Source organism: Dendropsophus ebraccatus, chromosome 1, assembly GCF_027789765.1.
Source record: "Dendropsophus ebraccatus isolate aDenEbr1 chromosome 1, aDenEbr1.pat, whole genome shotgun sequence".
NCBI lineage: Eukaryota > Metazoa > Chordata > Amphibia > Anura > Hylidae > Dendropsophus > Dendropsophus ebraccatus.
Window position 1 is genome coordinate 202,783,377 of NC_091454.1, and position 22,206 is coordinate 202,805,582.

The following is a 22,206-nucleotide window of genomic DNA, read 5'->3' on the forward strand; positions in this document are numbered from 1 at the left end:
GCGGAGCGTGGAGCCCCCGGGACCCATTCTGTGACCGCTTCTATCTACCATCCCCCATTTATACTCATCTCATATGTAACAAAGGGGCCCTTGGGGGGGGGGGGGGGGGGCTGTGTATTATTTCTGTGTCACCTATAGTTGTGCCCTACTGGGTTGGATCAAATTAGCAGATTTGTGGTAATCCTGTCTATGGTGTTATGTCATAGAAGGGGGTTCTGTCCTAATACCCCTCCTGAAACAGCTAGAGAGAGTGCTTCTCTCTATTGGGCCCCTAAATTCACAGGGCCCCCAATCCTAGGGAGCTACCCCACAAATATGGGACACCGATATTAGGCTTAATGAATGGTGAACTGGCTCTCTAGAGGGGCTTAAAGGGGTTGTCCGGACTTAGAAAAACATGACTGTTCTCCTCTAGAAACAGCATCACTCTTGCTCTCAGTTTGGGTTGAGGGGTTTTGTAGCCCAGTTCCATTGAAGTAAATGGAGCTGAATTGTAATACCACACACACCCTGTTTTTTTTTAAGAAAGTAGCTGTGCTTTTTCCAAATGTGGATAACCCCTTTTAAAGGGAATCTGTCAGCATCTGAGCTGGTCCCGAGGTGCTGACAGTGTAGTGAAGGTGCGTGTCCGTTAATGTATGCGGTACCTTTCTTTTAGTAATCAGTGCAGGAGTTGTTTTTTTTTTTTTTAATCTTGCTTGTAACTTCTTGCTTGTAGGAGTTTGTGCCGCACTTAAGGCCCTATTCCACGGAACGATTATCGTTCGTTTTCGGACGATATCGACCGCTACGGACGATAATCGTTCCGAGGAATAGAGTGCAACGATCAGCCGACATCGTTCATGTCGGCTGATCGTTGCAGTCGCTTGTTTTTCAACATGTTGAAAAACAAGCGACTGATATAGCAGCGATCTGCTGCCGTCGCTCCGTTGAATAGGAGCATCGGCAGCAGACGCTGCTATATCCTATGGGCTGCCCGGACGATCAGCGATCCCCCGGGCAGCCCCCCCGCAGCTCCCCGCCGCCCCTCCCGCACTTACCCGCTCGCTGCAGCCGCGTTGAATAGCGGCGGCAGCGAGCGGGGAACGAGGAGCAAACTAGCGCTAATAGCGCTCGTTTGCTCCTCTAAAACGACCCGTGGAATAGGGCCATTAGGGCCCTATTCCACCGGACGATTATCGTTTGCATAATCGTTAACGATTAACGATCTCAAACGACCGCTATTGCGAAAGACCTGAAAACGTTCACTCATTTCCATGGAACGATAATCGTTACTTATGATCGTAATTGCGATCGTTTCTTCTTCCGTATTTCTTCGCTATTGCGTTCGTATCTATTGCGAACGACCGAACGATGTCTTATTCAATGCGAACGATTTGCGAATGTTTTGCAAACGAGCAACGATAAAAATAGGTCCAGGTCTTATAAAGCGATCATCGATTTCTCGTTCGGTCGTTAATCGTTACTGCATTTCAACCGAACGATTATCGTTTAGATTCGAACGATTTAACGATAATCTGAACGATAATCGTCCGGTGGAATAGGGCCCTAAGGCACGCCTCACCACCGCTTCCTCCTCCCTCTTTGCTGCCCGGCCTCCTGCTTCCTGATGACTTTGCTGGCAAGGGCCGCGCGCTGACTTTCCAGTATGCCCACAGTTGTGCCACTCATGTGTGCTACGGCGCATGCACCATTCGGGACACAGGGTCCACGGCGCATGCGCATACCGGCGCATGGCCTTTGCCAGCAACGTCACCAGGAAGCAGGAGGCCGGGCAGCAATGAGGGAGGAGGAAGCGGTGGTGAGGCGTGCCTAAGTGCGGCACGAACTCCTCACCACTACAAGTTACAAGCAAGAATAAAAATAAAACTACTGCACAGATTACTAAAAGACAGGTACCACATACATTAACGGACGTGCACCTTCACTACACTGTCAGCACCTCGGGACCAGCCCAGATGCTGACAGATTCCCTTTAAAGGTTTTACCCAGCGAAAATCTTTTTCTTTCAAATCAACTTCCACTAAAAAAATTACTTCTATTAAAAAATCTCAAGTCTTCTCATACTTATCCGCTGCTGTATGTCCTGCAGGAAATGGTGTTTACTTTCCAGTCTGACACAGTGCTCTCTGCTGCCACCTTTGTCCTTGTCAGGAACTGTCCAGAGCAGGAGAGGTTTTCTATGGGGATTACTACTCTGGACAGTTCCTGACATGGAAGGTGGCAGCAGAGAGCTGGTGTTAGGAGGGGGCAAATGCCCAGGGCCCTCATCTCCCATGCAGCTTCAGGGGCAGCCTGTCATGGTGAGCCTTACTGCTGGCTGAGGTCCACGTTGCCCTCTGCCACCTTAAAGGGGGAATAGCCCTGCAATATGGTCGTGTGCAGAGCACCATAAAACACATACAACAGCATCACTGTGTGGCTCTTATGTGTGTATGTATGAGGAATAACTCTCCAACAATGTCTCCTTGCTGATGGTTTCTTTCATTAGCCCATTTTCCAAGTATGCAGGGTGGACACCTGCTGTGATATTTTACCATAGACATAGTGTATATAGCACCCTAATGTTAAGGGGTTATCTAGAATTAGAAAAACCTGGTTACTTATTCCAGAAATAGCGCCACACCTGTGCTCAGGTGGAATGTGGTATTGCAGCCCAGCTCTATTAACTTAATTGAAGCCCATCTGCAATACCAGATGCCTCCCAACCCAGGTGTGGAGCCATGTTTTTCCCAAATCTGTCCAACCCCCCCTTGTAATACTTTGAGCCTCTTCCTCCCATTTCAGGTACATACTTTAGCGTCCGCTGACATCGTAGGACAGGATTAATGAGAATTAGATAAATGAATTGACCCATTTGATTATAAATGCAAATCAATAGTTTGTTTTACTGTACGAGGCTCCATGTAATGGATCAGGAATAAACAAAAAATCATTAGGATGTGCGGGGCCGGCATTGTGAGGAGGACGGGGCGCGCCGAGATATAAATGAGATAATTGTTTAAGTTATAAGAAAAATCAATGGGTAGCTTTGTTAAGACACAGAGCTCCTCATAAATTAGGAAAAGTGCGCTGTGTGCCGGGGGATGCCTGGCCGCACCGCTCCCAGCTCAATTTCACTTACACCAGCAATTCACATAGACGACTGTGTATCCGCATGGACACACACTGACGCTTAATGTGGTGGTTATCATCTATATACATAGTCTAATAACCCGAAATATTCCAACCAGGATTAATTAGGATTAGTCACATATTAACACCCTCTGCCATAGTGTTGCGTCTGGAACACAGAGGTGGACAGGGACATTATGGGGATGATGTAGGAGATACTTTAATAAGAAAGACAAAAAGTACATAAAGTAATCTAAAAAGTACTAACATTACGTACTTAAAGGGGCAGGTCAGCATTTTTTTTTTTTTTTAAATGTTTTTTATTTTTTTGCTGGGCCAGGTTAAAATAGAAAAAAAAAAACAGTAATCGAGCGGTCAGGCTGCATGAATAATCCTTGTGCGTATATCCGTGCTGTCAGTTTCCAGATCACACATGCAGTGCAGTGCTTGCATATCTAGTGTGCTGCTGTGGGATCTGGCATCCTGCTCTCTGGCTCTCCCCTTCGGCCACTGTATATTTAGTCTGCCCCACCTCTTCCAGCTGTCAATCATTCTGGAGGAGGCGGTAGCCTAAAGATACAGCTGTGGCTGTTAATTGCCGGATCACACAGTGCATGTGTGATCTGGAAACTGACAGCACGGATATATACATATTTGTGCTGTTGGTTTTCCTTTGTTATCAGTCGCACATCTCCTGTTTTCACCATAAGATGTGCAGACAGTAACAATAAATTTTAAAGCCCTTTCAAAAGATTCAATCAGCTGAGGATCAGGCGTTTTCCCACTACTCGGCTGATCGCTGTCACTTTTACACAGGCCGATTATTGGCTGAAGGAGCATTTCTAGCATCACTCCTGATGGATAAGCCACTTGTGTAAAAGGGCCTTAAGTCTGGTCCCCACATCTTCTGTGCCTTGCCTTGGTGTGTCATCTCGGCCAGTGATTAGCGGGCAGGTCCCTCTCCATCTCAGGAGAAGATCTGGGGATAGGATGGAGCCAAAAGGGTAGGTATACATATTTTTTTGCAACTTGGCCCAGATGGCATATAAATAAAAATAAGTAATAATAATAATGTCAGACTGCCCCTTTAAAACTGAGGCACAATGTGCATGCTAAGTTTTTTATTCGCTATTTGATTTTGTTTTAGTTTCAGCCTCAAACAAATATCTATATTGCATACCTTTTTTTTTTTTTTTTTTTTTTGGCCTTTTTCTTATAAAGAAAAAAAAAAATTGAATTTTTTTTTTTTTCAATTTTAGCAAAATTCTATTAAGCAATTTACAAACCAGATATTTGTGGGGCAAAAAACGTATGACAATGTTTTACCAACCTCATCTCTTTTTTTCTTTGAGCTCAAGAAAACTTGAAAAATAGTTTTTTTTATGACCCAAAAAATAGCCATAGATTGACAGAATAATATCTACACTTGTCTGGATCCTATTGTTCTTGCTGTGAAGCCAAGAGGTTGCGTAGAGCTCCATCATTATCACACTAGAAATGCTGCATCAAAACCAGGTTTAGTATTGGGTAGTATTTTACCAAATTGGGTAAAAAAAAAAAAAAGTAACTAAATAGTGCTAAACTAGTAAACCTGGTATTTTGGGCCGAGCCTGATAGCTGCATGCACACACAACGCCTCTTCACTAAACAAGGATTCATCTGAAAGTTCATCCCCCCTTATGCCCAGACAGTCGTTCCCTCTCTATGATTTCATACTTCAGTCCTCAGGGGGAAAACTGCTGGTGACAAAAAATATCCTTATATCCATCCTGTGCAGCTGAACATTGCTCCTGTCCGAGCGTCACGTAGCCTGCGGAGAGTCCTGATGCTACTTTACATTAAACAAGCTGAGAATATACTTTTTTTTTCTCATTCTAATATATTTTGTCTTGCTGTCAAGGAGTGGAAGCATAAAAGGGGTTAGGGTATGTGCACACTGCTGAAAAGTGACAGAAACTCCGTTGCGTAATCCACCGCTCGTGGACTGTGGCGGGTGCACGCGTCTCTGCCTGTGTCATAGACTCCATTCTATGCACGGGCGGATTCCTTCCTCCGTCCAAAGAATTTGGTCATAACTAAATAACTAAACACAGCATCGAATCTGCTGCGGATCCTGTACATGTGAACGCACCCTTAGGGTGCGTTCACACCTACAGGATCTGCAGCACATCTGCAGCAGATCCGCAGCAGATTTGATGGTGCAGATTTTATACTGTGTTCAGTTATTTAAATGAAATCTGCTGCGGATCCGGTAAGTGTAAACGTACTCTTAAAGTGAATGTACCACTAGGTACATTGCTTTTTTTTTTTACACATGAATAGACTGGTGCTGGTGTAGGGATCCCCGTGGATCGCCATTAGGTCAGGGAGACACATGGTACCTTTATTATCTACATCTGTGCTTCCATAACACAGAAAATTGCTTTTATTCGCTGGTGCAAAGTGTCAAGGAGATGTTCCCAAACCCCTGAAGTGCTCTTGGTCTCTAATGTTTCCTTGCTCCCTCTCCCATCCCTATACCTGCTTTACTGACAGCTCGAAGCTGAGCCCCAAGCAGAGACAGGGATGGTAAGGGGAGCAAGGAGGCATGTCAGCTTGCAGCACTTCAGGCTCTTTGGAATGCCTCTTTAATTCTTTACTCTGGAGAATAAAAGTATTTCTCTACATCCTGGAAGCACAGACAGATCTATATAAGGTACCATGTGTCTCCTTGACACCTCCTCTAACAGTGTCAGCAGTTTAGAACCCATTACAGCTGGCAGATTCCATCCATCTTGCTATGTACAGAGCTTCTTTAAAAGCTGCAGCCCTGGAGAAGTTGTGATATTCTGTAGACCCTAGGGGTGTGTCTGCAGGGGGTGGTATAGATGATCACTTACTCCTGTCCTGTCTATATGGATAGGCTGTATATCCCACTGTCGTGAGCAAGATGGCAACAAATAGTAAGGTCTCCAGGATAGATACTAGGGGGGCCAATAGCCTAAATAAGGTAATTCCAGCTATTTTCTAGACTTCTGATCACCCCCAGATACCTACACCCCTATATGAAGAAGGGAGCCATGGCGGATAATGACCTGTCATAGGAACTTAGTGAACCCCTTAAGTTAGTGAAGTTCTGGTACGTGAGAGCGAGAGGCAGGGGTCACATTTATCTCCCCTCCTGTCTCCCATAGTTAATAAATTTAGCTCTAGATTAAAAGTATTGATCGTGTCAGCGGCGTGATAAATACTGCGAGGGAGGGGAATAAAGAGAGGTGTGAGGAGTGTGTGTAAACACTGTGCGAGATAGGGACAGGAATAGCTGTATTTATGGCCGAGGACTGAAAATGGGCACTTTTATAACTATCTGCTGGATATGCTATACCTTTATACTCTTTATTATAGTCCGGACTCTGAGACTGGGAGGGTTACTTTATGAGAATGTGGTGTATATTTCATAACTTCCTTGGACTCTTTTCTGACGCAGTATGTTATAAACAGCGTGCACATCTACTTTTATTTCGTTTTTGAATTAAAAAGTTACATTCTTTGAAAAACAGCGCCACCCCTGTCGTCAGGCTGTGAGCAGTATTACAAGTACACTTCAATGTAACTGAGCTGCAAAACCCACATCCATCCTGAGGACAGGAGAGGTGATGATTCTGGAAGAGAGAGGACAAGTTTTTCCTAAGCCTGGATAACCCCTATAAAGAATATAATCCATGAAACCTGGGAGTCCTTCATTCTTCATGGAGTCTGTCACATTTGCAGATGAATATTTTTTCTCAGCCATGTTGTTTGGTAACCTTAAAGAGACTCTGTCAGTAGGTTTATGGTGTCCTATCTCAGAGCAGCATAAACTAGTAACAGAAAGCTGAACAGAATGATCACTTACACGGTCCTGTGCAGCTGATCCAGAGATATCCTCCTGAGTAACATGGACAATAAGTAGTCCTCTGTGCATTACGTGCATGAGCCCAGTAATCCTAGATTTTCATGAGCTCCAGCAAACTCCACCTACCAGCTGCTGATTGGCAGTTATCTATCTGTGCTAGTTAACTGTCAATCAGCAGCTGGAGGTTGAGGGGAAGGGTACAGCATGAATCTCATTCTCCTGCATATTAGGAGAACAGAATGGATGTAATTTCTGTCACTTATTTATGCTGGCCGCATTTAAGGTGTGACATATAAACAATAAAAACTCCAGCAACTATATACTTAATGTGTGCATTATGTATGTTGTTCATTTTTATTTTAATTTCTCCAGTTGTCCCACTGTGCTGCTCATGCATTTCACTCTTAGCTGGTAGGCGGGCCCAAAGATCAGTTAGTTTTCTCAGCTGCAGCAGTGCATAGGGGCATGTACAGCTGCTGGCCAATCAGAATTCATCTTCACTGGGCCGACCGACATCACTTCCTGCATTTTGTCTCTTTTTTTCAGTTACTAAAGACCAAGTGGCCTTAGTGACGAAGCCTGGAATGCAGTTTTCCATAAAGTGAGACACCTAGTGGCCAAATGTATAGTAATGTCTATCGTATAGAAAACAGCCAGCCGTTGCTCTGTCTTCAGGTCGCCACTTGCAGACAGCAGACTAGTGTCTAGTAAAGGGTTAAAACACAGCATATGTTATACTATTGTAGTACTCATTATTTATACAGTGATTAAAGCTTTATTTCTATAAAACCCAAACCCCTGTAAAGGGGCTATCCAAGATTTGAAGAACATAGCTGCTTTCTTCCAAAAACAGCACCGCCCCAAGTCATCGCCATTCACTTCAATAGAACCGAATTGCAATACCACACCCAAACTGAGAAGAGGGGTGGTGCTGTTTCTGATAGAATGGTAATTCTGTTAATTCTGAATAGTCCCCTTTAACATTGTCTGTGGCCACTAGATCCAGAAAACATTTGCTTACAGCAATTTACAAAGTGTTGCGCCAATTTTAACCTATTTGGGACATGTCTTTTTTAAACAAAAGGAGTTTGCAGGGAATTCCTGTTGGTAACTTGGTTCCTTAGTCGTCTCCGGGTTGTGGCCGTGCTTACTGGTAACCTCAGATCCACTGGGATCTGTCTGCAGGTGATCATTGGCCGAGCATTTGACATTTTGGCTATTTGGTTATTCATCGATCTATTTGTTCCGTCCTTTCCTTCCACGTCTTTCAGATTTTAGTTGCTGTATGTGTATTGTTCTACCACTCTTCTATAGGGTGCGTTCACACGTACAGGATCTGCAGCAGATTTGATGCTGTGTTCACTTATTTAGATCAGATCTGCTGCGGATCTGCTGTAATGTCGTTCCCAGTCAGCTGTCTACTAGACCACTCTTGTTCCCTCCAGTCAGCTGTCTTTTCTATACTAGACTGCTCTCATTGTCTCCACAGTCAACTGTCTCTACTATACTAGACTGCTCTCATTCTTTCCAGTCAGCTTTCTTTTCTATACTAGACCGCTCTCGTTCTCTCTCCAGCCAGCTGTCTCTTCTGTACTAGACCGCTCTCATTGTCTCGACAGTCTACTGTCTCTACTATACTAGACCGCTTTCGTTCTTTCCAGTCAGCTGTCTCTTCTATACTAAACCACTCTTGTCCTTTCCAGTCAGCTGTCTCTTCTATACTAGACCATTCTCGTCCTCTCCAGTCAGCTGTCCCTTCTATACTAGACTGCTATCGTCCTCTCCAGTCAGCTGTCTCTTCTAGACTAGACTGCTCTTATCCTCTCCAGTCAGCTGTCTCTTGTATACTAGACCACTCCCATTCTCTCCAGTCAGCTGTCTCTTCTATACTAGACCACTCTTGTCCTCTCCAGTCAGCTGTCTCTAATATACTAGACTGCTATCGTCCTCTCCAGTCAGCTGTCTCTTCTAAACTAGACCGCTCTTGTCCTCTCCAGTCAGCTGTCTCTTCTATACTAGACCACTCCCATTCTTTCCAGCCAGCTGTCTCTTCTGTACTAGACCGCTCTTATTGTCTCGACAGTCTACTGTCTCTACTATACTAGACCGCTTTCGTTCTGTCCAGTCAGCTGTCTCTTCTATACTAAACCACTCTTGTCCTTTCCAGTCAGCTGTCTCTTCTATACTAGACCATTCTCGTCCTCTCCAGTCAGCTGTCCCTTCTATACTAGACTGCTATCGTCCTCTCCAGTCAGCTGTCTCTTCTAGACTAGACTGCTCTTATCCTCTCCAGTCAGCTGTCTCTTGTATACTAGACCACTCCCATTCTCTCCAGCCAGCTGTCTCTTGTATACTAGACCGCTCTCGTCCTCTCCAGTCAGCTGTCTCTTATATACTAGACTGCTATCGTCCTCTCCAGTCAGCTGTCTCTTATATACTAGACTGCTATCGTCCTCTCCAGTCAGCTGTCTCTTCTAAACTAGACCGCTCTTGTCCTCTCCAGTCAGCTGTCTCTTCTATACTAGACCACTCCCATTCTCTCCAGTCAGCTATCTCTTATATACTAGACCGCTCTCGTCTTCTCCAGTCAGCTGTCTCTTCTATACTAGACCACTCTCGTCCTCTCCAGTCAGCTGTCTCTTCTATACTAGACTGCTCTCGTCCTCTCCAGTCGGTTGTCTCTTCTATTCTACACCACTCTTGTCCTCTCCAGTCAGCTGTCTCTTCTATACTAGACCTCTCTCGTCCTCTCCAGTCGGCTGTCTCTTCTATACTAGACCTCTCTCGTCCTCTCCAGTCGGCTGTCTCTTCTATACTAGACCTCTCTCGTCCTCTCCAGTCAGCTGTCTCTTCTATACTAGACCGCTCTCGTCCTCTACAGTCAGCTGTCTCTTCTATACTAGACTGCTCTTATTGTCTCCACAGTCAGCTGTCTCTCCATCACTAGTCTGCTCCCTTTCTCTCCCCAGGCAGCGCTGTCTCTTTCTTCTCACTCCTGGTTATTAACGCTCTTTTGATAGGCAATTATTTGGTACTCTATATTTTTGCGACTCTCTCGTGCGAGACTCTGATTTATGAACATGTCTGTGTATCCCGGCACCCCCTCCTATAGCACCACTCTGTTAACCCATCTCCTGCCAGCCTCTCTCTTGTCCTATATACACCTGTCACGTACGGCAGGCCCCGGTGCCAACTGATTGGCGTCTGTGGTACCTGATGCCGCCATATATCAGCCTACAGCTCCTGGCTCTATACAGGTCTACATACATCTATCTAAGTATCTATCTATCGGAGTTTGTCTTCATGTTGTGTAGGCTTAAATTAAAGAACACACTTGATTCTGCTACATCTTCTTCTCTCCTCTATGGTCGCCATGAGTCCCAGGCTCTGGCCAGTTTACCATTACAGGTGGTATAGTAATTCTAGTATAATGGGGCCACTTCACGCTAGGTCTACCTAGGGCAATAGCCGCCTGCCATAGAATACAACAAACTATAGAACCAGCAAGATTGGGTGGGCTGGCATCACTTCTACTTCCCTTCCTAAATTCACATTCTGTGTGCTTCCTATGGCCCCTCTCCCCCACCCCGGCCGCTGCCAGCTCCCCCTCCCCTCGGGTCTCTGTGGTATCCCTCTCTGACATAGCTCCAGACAGCTGTTAAACGACTTAATCTCTTAAAAATAGTTTTAATTTTCTGCCTCCTATTGATCGCCAGCTCCCAATTAATCAGCCGAGTGGAGCCGTGAGGATGGGAGGGTCCATGGTGCCCCCTAGGGCCGGCTGGGGGTTGCTGAGTTCACCTATGCACTTGTCCATAGCAAAGACTGCTCGGAACCCATGGGCTCAGACTTTATTAACCCCTTCCTTCCTTCCAGCCCATAATAACCCATTCCCTTCTCTCTCTCTGTACACAGGCGCTGGCTTCTGTCTATTTCATACACAGCTCCCTGCGTAGTGTGCACATCTATGATTTCCAAGGTAAGATGGATGTATAGAGAGAATGGATGAAGTCTTTCAGTGCCAGAGTGGCTGTTATCCTCGTATTATAATAGTGGTCCCAAATTTGCTGGCGACTAGCTGGTGCAAAAACTACAACTCCCAGCATGCCCTTACAACTGAAGGCACTATTAGCTTTAATAGATAATATAGACTTTAGCCAAGAACAGAGGGAAGTGGCAGCATCTGAGCCGTAGGGTTTCTATCACCCTGGTCATGTATCCAGCTCCAGTCCCCTGTTAGGTCATATAATCTACAGTATTTGAGTCCATAGTAAAAAGTCCTGATCTGTGGTCATTTCTGATTATGGTAGACACGGTGTGCGCAGTAGCGCATTTGTTTCCATTTGTTCTTAGGAGGCCCCCTTGACAATAAGCAGATCGCAAAGTGTCCTCATAGTTGGGTCCCCAGTGATCAGCTGTGATCTATAAGTATTCAGTTTCTCTGCAGCGCCACCACAGGAGAAACCAAGCATTACACAATGTCTATTCAAATCAATGGGTTATCTGTGTAATACAGGACAGGACTGGTCCTCCACAGAGAAAGAGTTGATCTTTGTAACTAGATTCTGAACGAGGGGGTGGGGGGGGACCATGGACCACCACTTTAAGTGAGACTTCTCTTTATGAGTTGTTTTTTTTTAATGGAATTCATGGTTATCTGGTCAGTAATAAATATGTGGTCAGTAATGTCATCTCTGGTCTTCTTTCCTTCAGAAAAGAATTTTGTGCCTGTCTCTGGCCATACAATGTGGATGGGGTCACTTGAGGATTGTCCCACCGTTCATAAGGAGAGGTTTCCACAAGACTTCTGGCTGGAGGTACGAGCAGTACAATCCCTGGGGTCCGACTACTGGTGAAGTGCCAGAGCCTGCCCAGTGGTCTGATTATAAGACCTCCAGGGGAGGTTATTCCTGGACAAACCCTTTAATTTTCCATTCTCTAGGTTTACAGTTTAGTGCTGATGTTGATAGCTAAGCTGTGTATTATGGGGTAGCAGGATTTCCCCAGTAAGCTGCACCAGTCCTCTCAAGGCTTGAGTCTTGTTCTATATGACTTTGCTGAGTAGTGCTTATATTCCATGAAGATATACAGTAGCCACTTGTGGAGTCCTATGGGCCCTAGAGCAAACTTTAGACATCTCCTCACACATTATACCCCAAAATCTCCCTTCAGTTTCACGTAGGTAGCATATTTCTACTCAGCCCCCAGGCTCATACTGCCAGCTTGCTTTATACTTTGTGAAAAAGCTGCTTTTCTTGCACTCATGACTCCACCGCATTACTGTGTGCATGCCAGCAAGGCGAGTGACAAGCCCATGAGACATGCAGTGATGCAGCCCCCCCTACTGTCAAAGCTACTTCTTTTACATGCCTAGTGCTGTGCTGCCCTCCAGTGTAGGTGTAACTAGTCACAGCCCAGATGACTAATTCACCTTATTATTACCCTCACTCAGCCCCTTTCCTCCTGCGCATTTCTCCCAGATTACCAGGGTCCTCAGGGGATTACAAAGTGTGTAAAAAGGATCGTTATCTGATATGGTAGCCAAGCGCTGGGGGGATTGGGGGTGGGTACAGGTTTTGACATGTCTATAGTGGCAGAGACACTTTTAATTTGAAACTCTAGGGGCCCTATTCCACGAGACGATTATCGTTCAGATTATCGTTAAATCGTTCGAATCTAAACGATAATCGTTCGGTTGAATAGCAGTTAACGACTAACGACCGAACAAGAAATCGTTGATCGTTTAATAAGACCTGGACCTATTTTAATCGTTGCTCTTTCACAAATCGCATTGAATAAGTCGTTCGGTCGTAGTAGTGACAAACGCAGTAGTGACAAACGCAATAGCAACGTCAAGACGACCGCAAGAACAATCATAAGTAACGATTATCGTTCCATGTAAATGGGTGAACGTTTTCAGGTCTTTCGTAATAGCGGTCGTTTGGATCGTTTATCGTTAACGATTATGCGAACGATAATCGTCCCGTGGAATAGGGCCCTAAGCCAGTGGTCTAAATGGAGCGCAACAATAATCTTGGCCACTGATATACTAACGTCTGTCCATGCGGTTATTCAATGTATGTTAGAAACATCTAATATTCACTTATATGACACCATGTATATTATTCCACTGCTGGATAACTAATATAAATCATGTAAAACAGGCGTGTCAAACTCTGGCCCATGGTACCATTATTTTTGGCCCGCAGAGGAAATCCTTTTATTTTCTACAGCTTGCCTGCTGACAGCCCAGCTAATAATAAAATGGCAGTCCAGACGGCTGCCTGGAAGGCCCATACTATTATATTCTGCAGGACGCACCCGGTTCAGGCAGCGTGTATGATGATGTCACTGTGCTGCCTGTGTTGGGAATGCGGCGTCACCTTCTATTACAACTTACCTCTAGGCTACAGACCTAACACGCCACAACCCGACACAGGTAGCCTGGTGACGTCATCACACTCACTGCCTGATTCGGGTGTCCTGCAGGCAGAGGAGCTGCTGGGGTAATTTACAACTGTATGGGGCAGTATTGGGGGGGGGGGGGGGGGCTGATTACTTTGTGGGGCTTTATTGGGGGGAGCTGATAACTATATGGGGAACTATTGAGGGGGGACTGAGTGCTATATGGGGCACTATTGAGAGGTTAACTACTACATGACGCACTATTGAGGTGGGTCTGACTACCCCATAGGGCACTGTTGAGGGGGCTGACTTCTATACGGAGCACTCTTTAGGGGGGCTGACTACTATATGGGGCACTATTGGGGTAATGATTACTACATGGGGCACTAATGAGTGGGACAGACTACTATATGGGGCACTATTGAGTGGTACAGACTACTATATGGGGCACTATTGAGGGGGGCTGACTACTATATGGGGCGTTATTATGGGATTAGCTACTATTTGGGGGAAATAAATGGGTAACTACTGTGCAAGGGCAATTACTTTATGTGGGCAGTATTAGGGTGTCCTATTAAAGGTGTTAATGCCGCATGGGCTACAGAAGGGGCATTTTTAAAATTTTGGGTCCTATGGATGGGGAGATTGGGGAGATTATATGGGGGGTAGGAGGTGTTATAAAAGTGCAAGGGTGAACTATAAAGAATACATTGGGGGGGGGGGGAGGCACATTCTGTGGACAGCCCGATCTGTGCATCAGGGCAGGTACATGTGGGCGTGGGCGTGGACGCTTCCCTGAAAGTGTCAAGAATGCCGCACACACATGCTTCAATAAATAACAAGGTTGTCCCGCGACTTTGTTGAATTTTTTAAATTTTGACCTACTGTGTATTTAAATTTAACACCAACTCCACTCCAACAGTCTTAGGGTGGTATTACACGGGCCAAAGGGGGCCCGATAATACCTGTATACCTGTAAAATCTAGCAAATCGGCGCTTGTTTACTGGGCCTTTTACATGGCCCGATAATCGTTTAACAAGGGCTGCAAAGACATTGTTACCGATGTCCTTGCAGCCCTTGCTTGAACTATATATTCCCGGGTCCCGCGCGCTCTAGCTTCAGAGCGGCCTGTCAGCTGAGAGGCCGCTCAGCCAATCACAGGCTGGGACCGCCACGGCCTGTGATTGGCTGAATGGCCTGTCAGCTGACAGGCCACTCTGAAGCTAGAGCGTGTGGGACTCGGAGAAGAGGACCGCAGGAGCAGCCCTGCAGCCTGAATAGGCAAAGTATATCGTAAGTCGCCGTCAGTCGGCGCCCGACAAATATAGGTTCTAACCTTTATCAACGATCAGCCGATCGTTGTATTTATTACACGGAGCGATAATCGGCCGATTATCGCTCCGTGTAATAGTACCCTTAGGCACCTGCAGATCTCTAGTACAGTTGTGTGTATATTGTATGTACTGTATGAGATGGGAATACCACTTTAACTCTATAAACCAGACAGCCCCTTTAATAACCTTTTGTGTTGCCCACAGTTTGCATGGACTCGCAAGGGATTCATGAAGACGAGATGGCTAGTCAATGACCGGTTAGTTCACTCTCCTACTAACAGCTTGATGTTAGTGCCTGGGACACATGCTTGTGTAACACGTGCGGGTGATAGCAGCCAAGTCTTCCGTGCTGAAGGCTTAGCGCAGTCTGATTGTTCTCTAGGTTGACAATTGCAATGATAAATTTGTTTGTGTTTGACTCATATCTCCAATAATGAGCAACCCTTGATCCCAATACTTCCCTGAGCTTGATCTACTGCAGACTTGTGGCTTGCTGCAATGTACGAGCCCGGACTGCCGCCTTTTACTCTTCATTGTACAGTGAAGCCTCTTAGAGAGAACCACACAAAAATGCATTGAAAAGTGGTCTTCTATGGAGGGGGTCTTCTCAATTGAAAATCTGTTATGCAAAATCTGGTCTGGGTAGTGGGGGGACTTACGGAGAGGTTTCACTCTACCTTTATAAGTTGTCCCTACTTTTCTCAAAGCAATGCTATCTATAGCTATACCCTAACATGCTTGTTTGCCTTGTATCGGCCCAATTTGCTTGGATCCCATCCCCACCCAATACACGAATCACATGGTATCGCACTGCTCATTCTCCCTATAGTGCCTCCACAGGAGAAATAAATCATTACACAGTCCTCATGAAAATCAATGGGCAGCTCAAGTAACGCCAAGAGGCTCTCTTTTTAGTCGCAATCTGTGCTCTGGCTATTTGTTGAAGGCCCAGAAAATAATATTCCCAGCCAGCGTTTCAAGTAGGTTTCAATATCTTCCATTGGTTTAATGGGAAGACAGTAACTGGGACCCCCACTATTGTCCAGAGGAGTGGGAGTTACAGCTACCAGTCCTTGAGTACCAAGTCTGGTAAAACACACTTTAAAGGGGTTATCCTTTGGAGGTGAGGGACCCCCATTCCCTTGATCAGTGGGCACTCAGTGGATGGACCCCCACTGGTGATACTTTTTCCCTATCTTTTGGAGAGGTGATAAGTTTTAACTTTGAGATCACCTTATTATTAGCTTGAGGATGGATATGCTATGATTTGTTACATTGACACTGTGTGTCCACTAGTGATGAGCGAACTTGACAAACATTTAACATTTGACTCCCGGCTGCTGAGGAAGTTGGATGTAGCCAGGAAAACACGAATACAGCCTATGGCCTATGGCTGCATCCATGTTTTCTAGGACTTCCTAGGGCTCCATCCAACTTCTCCAGTCGCTTGGAGTCAAATGCCGTTGGCAAGTTCGCTCATCACTTTTCACATCCAACCAATGCATTGTCCATTTCCTTCCCGCAGAATTTGTGTAAAAATTTTATGGTGTAGGACCATTGACACATAATTTGTCTTCTATGTTTAAGGATGTTCGATCTTGTGAACCTTCACCTCTTCCATGATGCCTCAAACTTAGTGTCAATTGACTGCTCCCCATCTGTGTACAGCACCAACCGTAGGAGAGCCTTATACCATGTGCTGACCAGGTACCACACAATGCTCGACATGACGTCTTGAGAAATTTCCCATGGGCTTCCCTTCTTTTATGGCAATTTATCCTCCTTTTTTTTCAATGTTCCCCAGGTTAAAAGATGACTGTAATGCACCATTTTTCCTGTTTGGAGACTTCAACTTTCGTTTGGACTTGAAAAGTCTCATCCAGGTCTGAAGATCAGCTGAAATATATACAGTACGTTTTATTGGACATATTATACTCCATGTACTGAGGGATAATGTGCAATCCTCTACCCACAGGCTCAAGGCTGGTCCTCGAGTGACAGAGATGGGCACACTGCTGTGTATGAACAGGATGGAGAGGTAGAATTGTGTTTCTCTAAATATCTCGGCAATATTCCTTCCAGGGCCAGATTAAGGTTGGTGGTGGTGGCATCTAGGACCCAGACCACACCATATCATATTATACCACAAATAGGAAAAGTAGCCATACATGCATATGCCCCACCCCAGTGAGCGTTATGGAGATAGCCGAGCCAGCAACTTCAATGTGGCTTCATCCAGATGGCTGTGATGATATAGTAAGAGTATACCCGGTAGACTGTAAGCTAAAATTAGTTTCAGATCTGGTCTGGGCAGAGATGGGGGAAGGTTGAAATCCCATGTGTCCCCAATGTCAAGGAGGCCCAAGGCACATGCCCCATATATTTTTCTTAGAATTTTCATCTATCTATCTATCTATCTATCTATCTATCTATCTATCTATCTATCTCTCTCTCCCCTATCTCTCTCTCTCTCTCTCTCTCTCTATCTATCCTTTCTCTTCACATACTTGGTCATACATGATCTGTTTTCCCGTCTCAGGTTCAGCTTATAATGAAATGTAAACGGTTTGAACATCAGAACGCAAAGGTATTTCAGGACGAAAATGAGCACATGGTGAGACGTCATCCATACTGCGATACTGTAATAAATCTCATCTAACTTTTTATGCCATAACTTAGGTCCTATGTGGTATGTCCTACGAGATTTGGATTCCTTGAGCCCTTCAGAGCGTTAACCCCTTCTCCATTTATATAGAACTTTTGTACATCCATAAATCTTTTGTTGCTATCATTATACACAGGACAGATCACCAATGAGATCGAATAGGATAGAATTTACCCTATGATAGGCTCTAAATGTCGTTGTCTTCTGTTGCGTCAGAGCTTCTCCAACCGTTCCTATGTTAATTCTTTCACATAAGGTCACCTGTCTCTGTTCTTGTCTGCAGTTGCTAAGATTTGACCATGAACCTATCCCTTTCTTGAGTGAGCTGACCGAGGTCCAGATCTCCTTTCCACCTACGTAAGAAAAGTTTATTCTCTCTTATAAATGAACAATTTGCTATAGGTGGTGCATTTATAGTCCTTCCTTCCCAGGTACCCGTTCAGTGAAAATGTGAGCAAACCTTCAGAGTTTATGGGTACGCGATGTCCTGCGTGGTGTGACCGGGTCTTCATGTCTCACGCAGCCAGAGCCTTATTGCAGAAGGTGCGTCCCAATGACCACTGGACTTGAATCCACCTCTTCCTCCCATCTCCTCCTCTCATCCTTCTTGTCTTCCACAGGGTAAACATGGAGAAACTTGTGTACGGTATGGGCGGATTGGGGGAGATGTCTGTATGGGGGATCACAAGGTAAGATGGAGGAAGCGTTGGCATATGGATGTGTATATTGCAAGTGCCAGTCACTGACAGATCTTTCTTGTTACGTTAGCCTGTATTCCTCTACTTCGAGATGGAGACAGTGGACCAGCCAGAAAATTAACAGGTGAAGTGATGGCTTCTCTTGGAGTCCTGTACTATATTTATTGGGTACTATTCTCTATATTGCTGGTAACAGCTGTGGCCTCTCTTTAGCTTAGAGGGCTTTGGTCTTGTGTACACGGCCTAATGTCCAAACTATGGGGGCGGGGGGGTCTAAATTATGGGATCTTGGGGAGAGATTTATCAAACATGGTATAACGTGAAACTGGCTCAGTTGCCCCTAGCAACCAATCAGATTCCACCTTTCATTCCTCACAGACACTTTGGAAAATGAAAGGTGAAATCTGATTGGTTGCTAGGGGCAACTGAGCCAGTTTCACCTTACACCATGTTTGATAAATCTCCCCCCTTGGGTCTAAATTATGGGGTTTTCTTTTGGGACTATGGGTCAGCTCTAGGGGACCGGATTATAGAATCTGATCTGGGGTCTCAGTTTTGGGGTCTGGGAATAAGTGAATATTGGGGGTTCTGTTTTTGGCTCTAGTCCTGGGTTATACAAACTTTATAAAACCTGACAGATTACTATTGCAGAAAATTATTTTCTTTTGTTTCATCCTCATTGTAAGGTTCTGTTAATAAATAAAAACAGTATACAGGTAATATTTGAGAAAAAATGGACAAACCTGGCAAAAGTTCCAGTGGTGGTTTCCTTCTACTCTTAAGGGGCGCATACACCTTAGACTGAAGTCAGCTGAACTCACTGGTTTTGGAAGGTTCTGCTGAGTCTTTAAAATATTTGACAACCTCCCAACTTTCCTTCAACATCATAAGATAGGGATCGGGTGTATTGTTTTTTTACCACCCGACCCTATTGTTGTAAGTGGGATAAGCCAGCGCCAAGAGCAGTCTGGCTGTAGTGTGTCCCTTCTCTCCCTAGGAAGAGATCACTGTCAGCCAAAAGTTTGACCATGAACATAGCTGTTGGCCAATGAAAATGTGCCTGACAGTTATTGTCATGTATATGGCCATCTTAGCAGTGGTTAGCGCTGTAGCTGGTGTTCTGCCACCAAGGGCAACATCTGCAAAGAGTTTGTATGTTCTCTTCCAGTTTGCGGGGGTTTCTTTCCGGTACTCCGGTTTCCTCCCACACCCAAAACTTACAGATGATACGGATTCAGTTGGCGCTATACAAATAAAAGCTTTATTTAGCATTGTTTGCACCTACGTCACATTGCCATATCTTCATCTTAACAGGTCACCCATGGATCCCAGATCATCCTACTGCCATGGCGACTCTTGGAGGGATCTTTTTACTAGACACTATTATTGCCATTACACATATTTAATATTATTTTATTTAATATACGTCTTGTATAATCTTTTCGTATTAGTTTGTGTGATTATTTGAGGTGATGTATGTATAGGATACACATCCAACACTTACCTAGCAATTCACCATCTGACACCAGGTCCTGCCCACCATCCTGGAAGAGCTGATGGTGGATATCAGTACCACAGACTATTGTGTCGTATGGTTTGTCAGTGACACCGCCATATCATGAGATCATGGAGATCTGGTGTCACCCACCATACAGGTTCCTGAACTGCTGACACTGATAGCTGTTAGGTCAAGGAGACACATGGTACCTTTCATATATATGTCTGTACTTCCAGAACACAGAAAATGGCGTTCCCAAGTTCCTGAAGAGCTAAAGGCTGTAACATCTCCTTGCTCCCCCTCCCATCCCTATCATTGCTTGACTGACAGAGAAGCAGTATTAGGGCCCTATTACACCAGACGATTATTGTTCGCATAATCGTTAACGATCTCAAACGACCGCTGTTGCGAAAGACCTGAAAATGTTCACTCATTTCCATGGAACGATAATCGTTACTTATGATCGTATTTGCGATTGTTTCTTCTTCGCTATTTATTCGCTATTGCGTTCATATCTATTGCAAACGACCGAACGATGTCTTATTCAATGCGAACAATTTGCGAACAAGCAACGATAAAAATAGGTCCTGGTCTTATAAAGCGATCAACGATTTCTCGTTCAGTCGTTAATCGTTAACTGCATTTCAACCGAACGATTATCGTTTAGATTCGAACGATTTAACGATAATCTGAACGATAATCGTCCGGTGGAATAGGGCCGTTAGGCATTGGGGAGATCGCTGGGGGGGGGATGACATCACTTAGCACGTCATTCAAGTGCTGCAATACCAAACATGGTTCTTGGTCCTGGTGGCGCTGTTCATGGCCAAAACAACAACACAACTGTAACAATTGCTGTAAAATTTTAGAAAAAGCTGAGGGATGGATGTGGCAGCAATTCTTCATGTTACGAGATGTCATATGACTTGGCTGTATATTAGCAGCAGGTGATTGTGTATTATTTAAAGCCATTGAACCTTTTGCCGGGGAAGATCCTTATATTACAGCTCTATGGACCTTCTCCATGTATAGAATATCACATATAGGATGCACTCCCGTAATATCAGATTACACATATAGAGCAGTACGGGATGCTGGGAGATTATAACATCAGGCTTATACGGCTTTGGCCACATGTGGGGAGGAAGTAGAGAAGATTACATGACACGTTTACTTCGGCAGGGTGTGTGTTATCTCATAATTACTCTAATTCTCCTCTCTTATGATATATGGACTGAGGCGGCAGTGAGTCAGGGGAATGTCATCTATGTATTCCCAGTGAGACCATTTATTCCATAATGATAAAACGATTGTTGTCAGAGTTACTCTTTATAACTGATCAGGTTTTGGCCTTCTTCTCCCACACCCTTATGGGCATATATTCAACAACTACTATCCATGTATGCTAGGTATAATGCATCATATTGATGGTGTCCACCTACAGCAAACTCTTATGCTACAGTATGTCATTGTAATGAACAAACTCTTGACTCTTCGAAGGCACCATTGCTGATGTACCATCATGGCAGGTTCATATTTGACCCTACATTCCTAGTCCCTGACTTCTCCATTACAGGTCTATTGTAATGCATGTAGCATTCCTGGTGTAGATATTAGGTTAGACCATATTATTTTCCAATGCTTTTATGGTGACTGTCTGAGAGCCTGCAGGTCAGTGTGGACTCTGCGGCTGGCCCGGTGCCATTGTGCAGTCACCTGCTGCTCCTCCACATCTAGCACAACAGGCTGATGTATGCGGATAGAAGAAAATGCACAGTCCAGATGCTTCTAGCCTTCACAATGCAATGCAAAACCAAATGAACATCTATCTTCCTCCTTTTGTATCGCAGAAACACCACCAGTGGCCCCTTATACCAGTCATATCAGCCACGTCCAGGTATTTCATGATGTATAATAACACATAATCTACTACGACATGCTGGCCTATTATTTTCAACACCATGTCATACCTAACTTCCCCTGTGGAGGTGCTGTAGGGAAACTGAGCACTTGTAATCTAATAGTAGCAGATCCTCCGACTATCAAAGATAATCACAGAAAACATGAAAATTACCATGTAATGGAACTGACTGTCAATATCGACCTTACCTTCATGTTTAGGGAGAAGAGATATTTAACTGGAAGACTGTCAGTTTTATATAAAAAAAAAATATATATATATATATATGTTTCAAAATGAACCTTTTTTTTTCTTCAATTTTTACCGAACTAAAATACCAAAAATGTTCACAGAATTAAACCAAAAATTCTTTTACGCAATGTGTCTATCATTAGGCAATAGAAAGATTACTACTAGAATATTAGCAGTCACACCTTTAAGTGTGCAACTTATATCCCCATTTCTTAAAGTGGTAGTAAAACAGCACCACACCTCTCCGCAGGTTGCATGTGGTATTGCAGCTCACACTAATTTACTTCAATAGAGCAAGGCAGCAATGCAAGACATAACTCTTGGATGGGTGTGGGGATGTTTCGGGAAGTTGGCGCGTTTTTTTTTGCTATGGACGGCTACGTTCCCATTAACAAACACTGAAACAATAGAACTTGTGCATGTTTAATGATCATTTTGGATACACACATTGTTACAGGAATTGCC

The 22,206-nt window shown here is 44.6% G+C and overlaps 2 protein-coding genes across 3 annotated transcripts in view; one reads left to right on the forward strand and one right to left on the reverse strand.

Moving 5' to 3' along the window:
* The window catches only part of LOC138788123 (inositol polyphosphate-5-phosphatase A-like), a 30,952-nt gene extending 11,422 nt beyond the window's left edge, over positions 1 to 19,530 (forward strand). Inside the window, exons 6-17 of one of the 2 annotated variants that reach the window (XM_069965759.1) lie at positions 10,904 to 10,967; positions 11,702 to 11,805; positions 14,933 to 14,985; positions 16,316 to 16,435; positions 16,533 to 16,611; positions 16,704 to 16,766; positions 17,268 to 17,342; positions 17,677 to 17,750; positions 17,825 to 17,936; positions 18,014 to 18,082; positions 18,162 to 18,215; positions 19,406 to 19,530. In XM_069965759.1, coding sequence (XP_069821860.1) covers positions 10,904 to 10,967; positions 11,702 to 11,805; positions 14,933 to 14,985; positions 16,316 to 16,435; positions 16,533 to 16,611; positions 16,704 to 16,766; positions 17,268 to 17,342; positions 17,677 to 17,750; positions 17,825 to 17,936; positions 18,014 to 18,082; positions 18,162 to 18,212 — 864 coding nt within the window. In that variant the 3' untranslated portion in view covers positions 18,213 to 18,215; positions 19,406 to 19,530. Of the gene's footprint in view, positions 1 to 10,903; positions 10,968 to 11,701; positions 11,806 to 14,932; positions 14,986 to 16,315; positions 16,436 to 16,532; positions 16,612 to 16,703; positions 16,767 to 17,267; positions 17,343 to 17,676; positions 17,751 to 17,824; positions 17,937 to 18,013; positions 18,216 to 19,405 lie in introns of both variants that reach the window. The other variant, XR_011362559.1, reaches the window with a different exon arrangement.
* Positions 19,531 to 22,181: 2,651 nt separating this feature from the next.
* NKX6-3 (NK6 homeobox 3) overlaps positions 22,182 to 22,206 on the reverse strand; it is a 5,887-nt gene continuing 5,862 nt past the window's right edge. Inside the window, exon 3 of the mRNA XM_069965894.1 lies at positions 22,182 to 22,206. This exon is cut by the window's right edge and continues 927 nt beyond it. The gene's annotated coding sequence lies outside the window, so the exon portion shown is untranslated.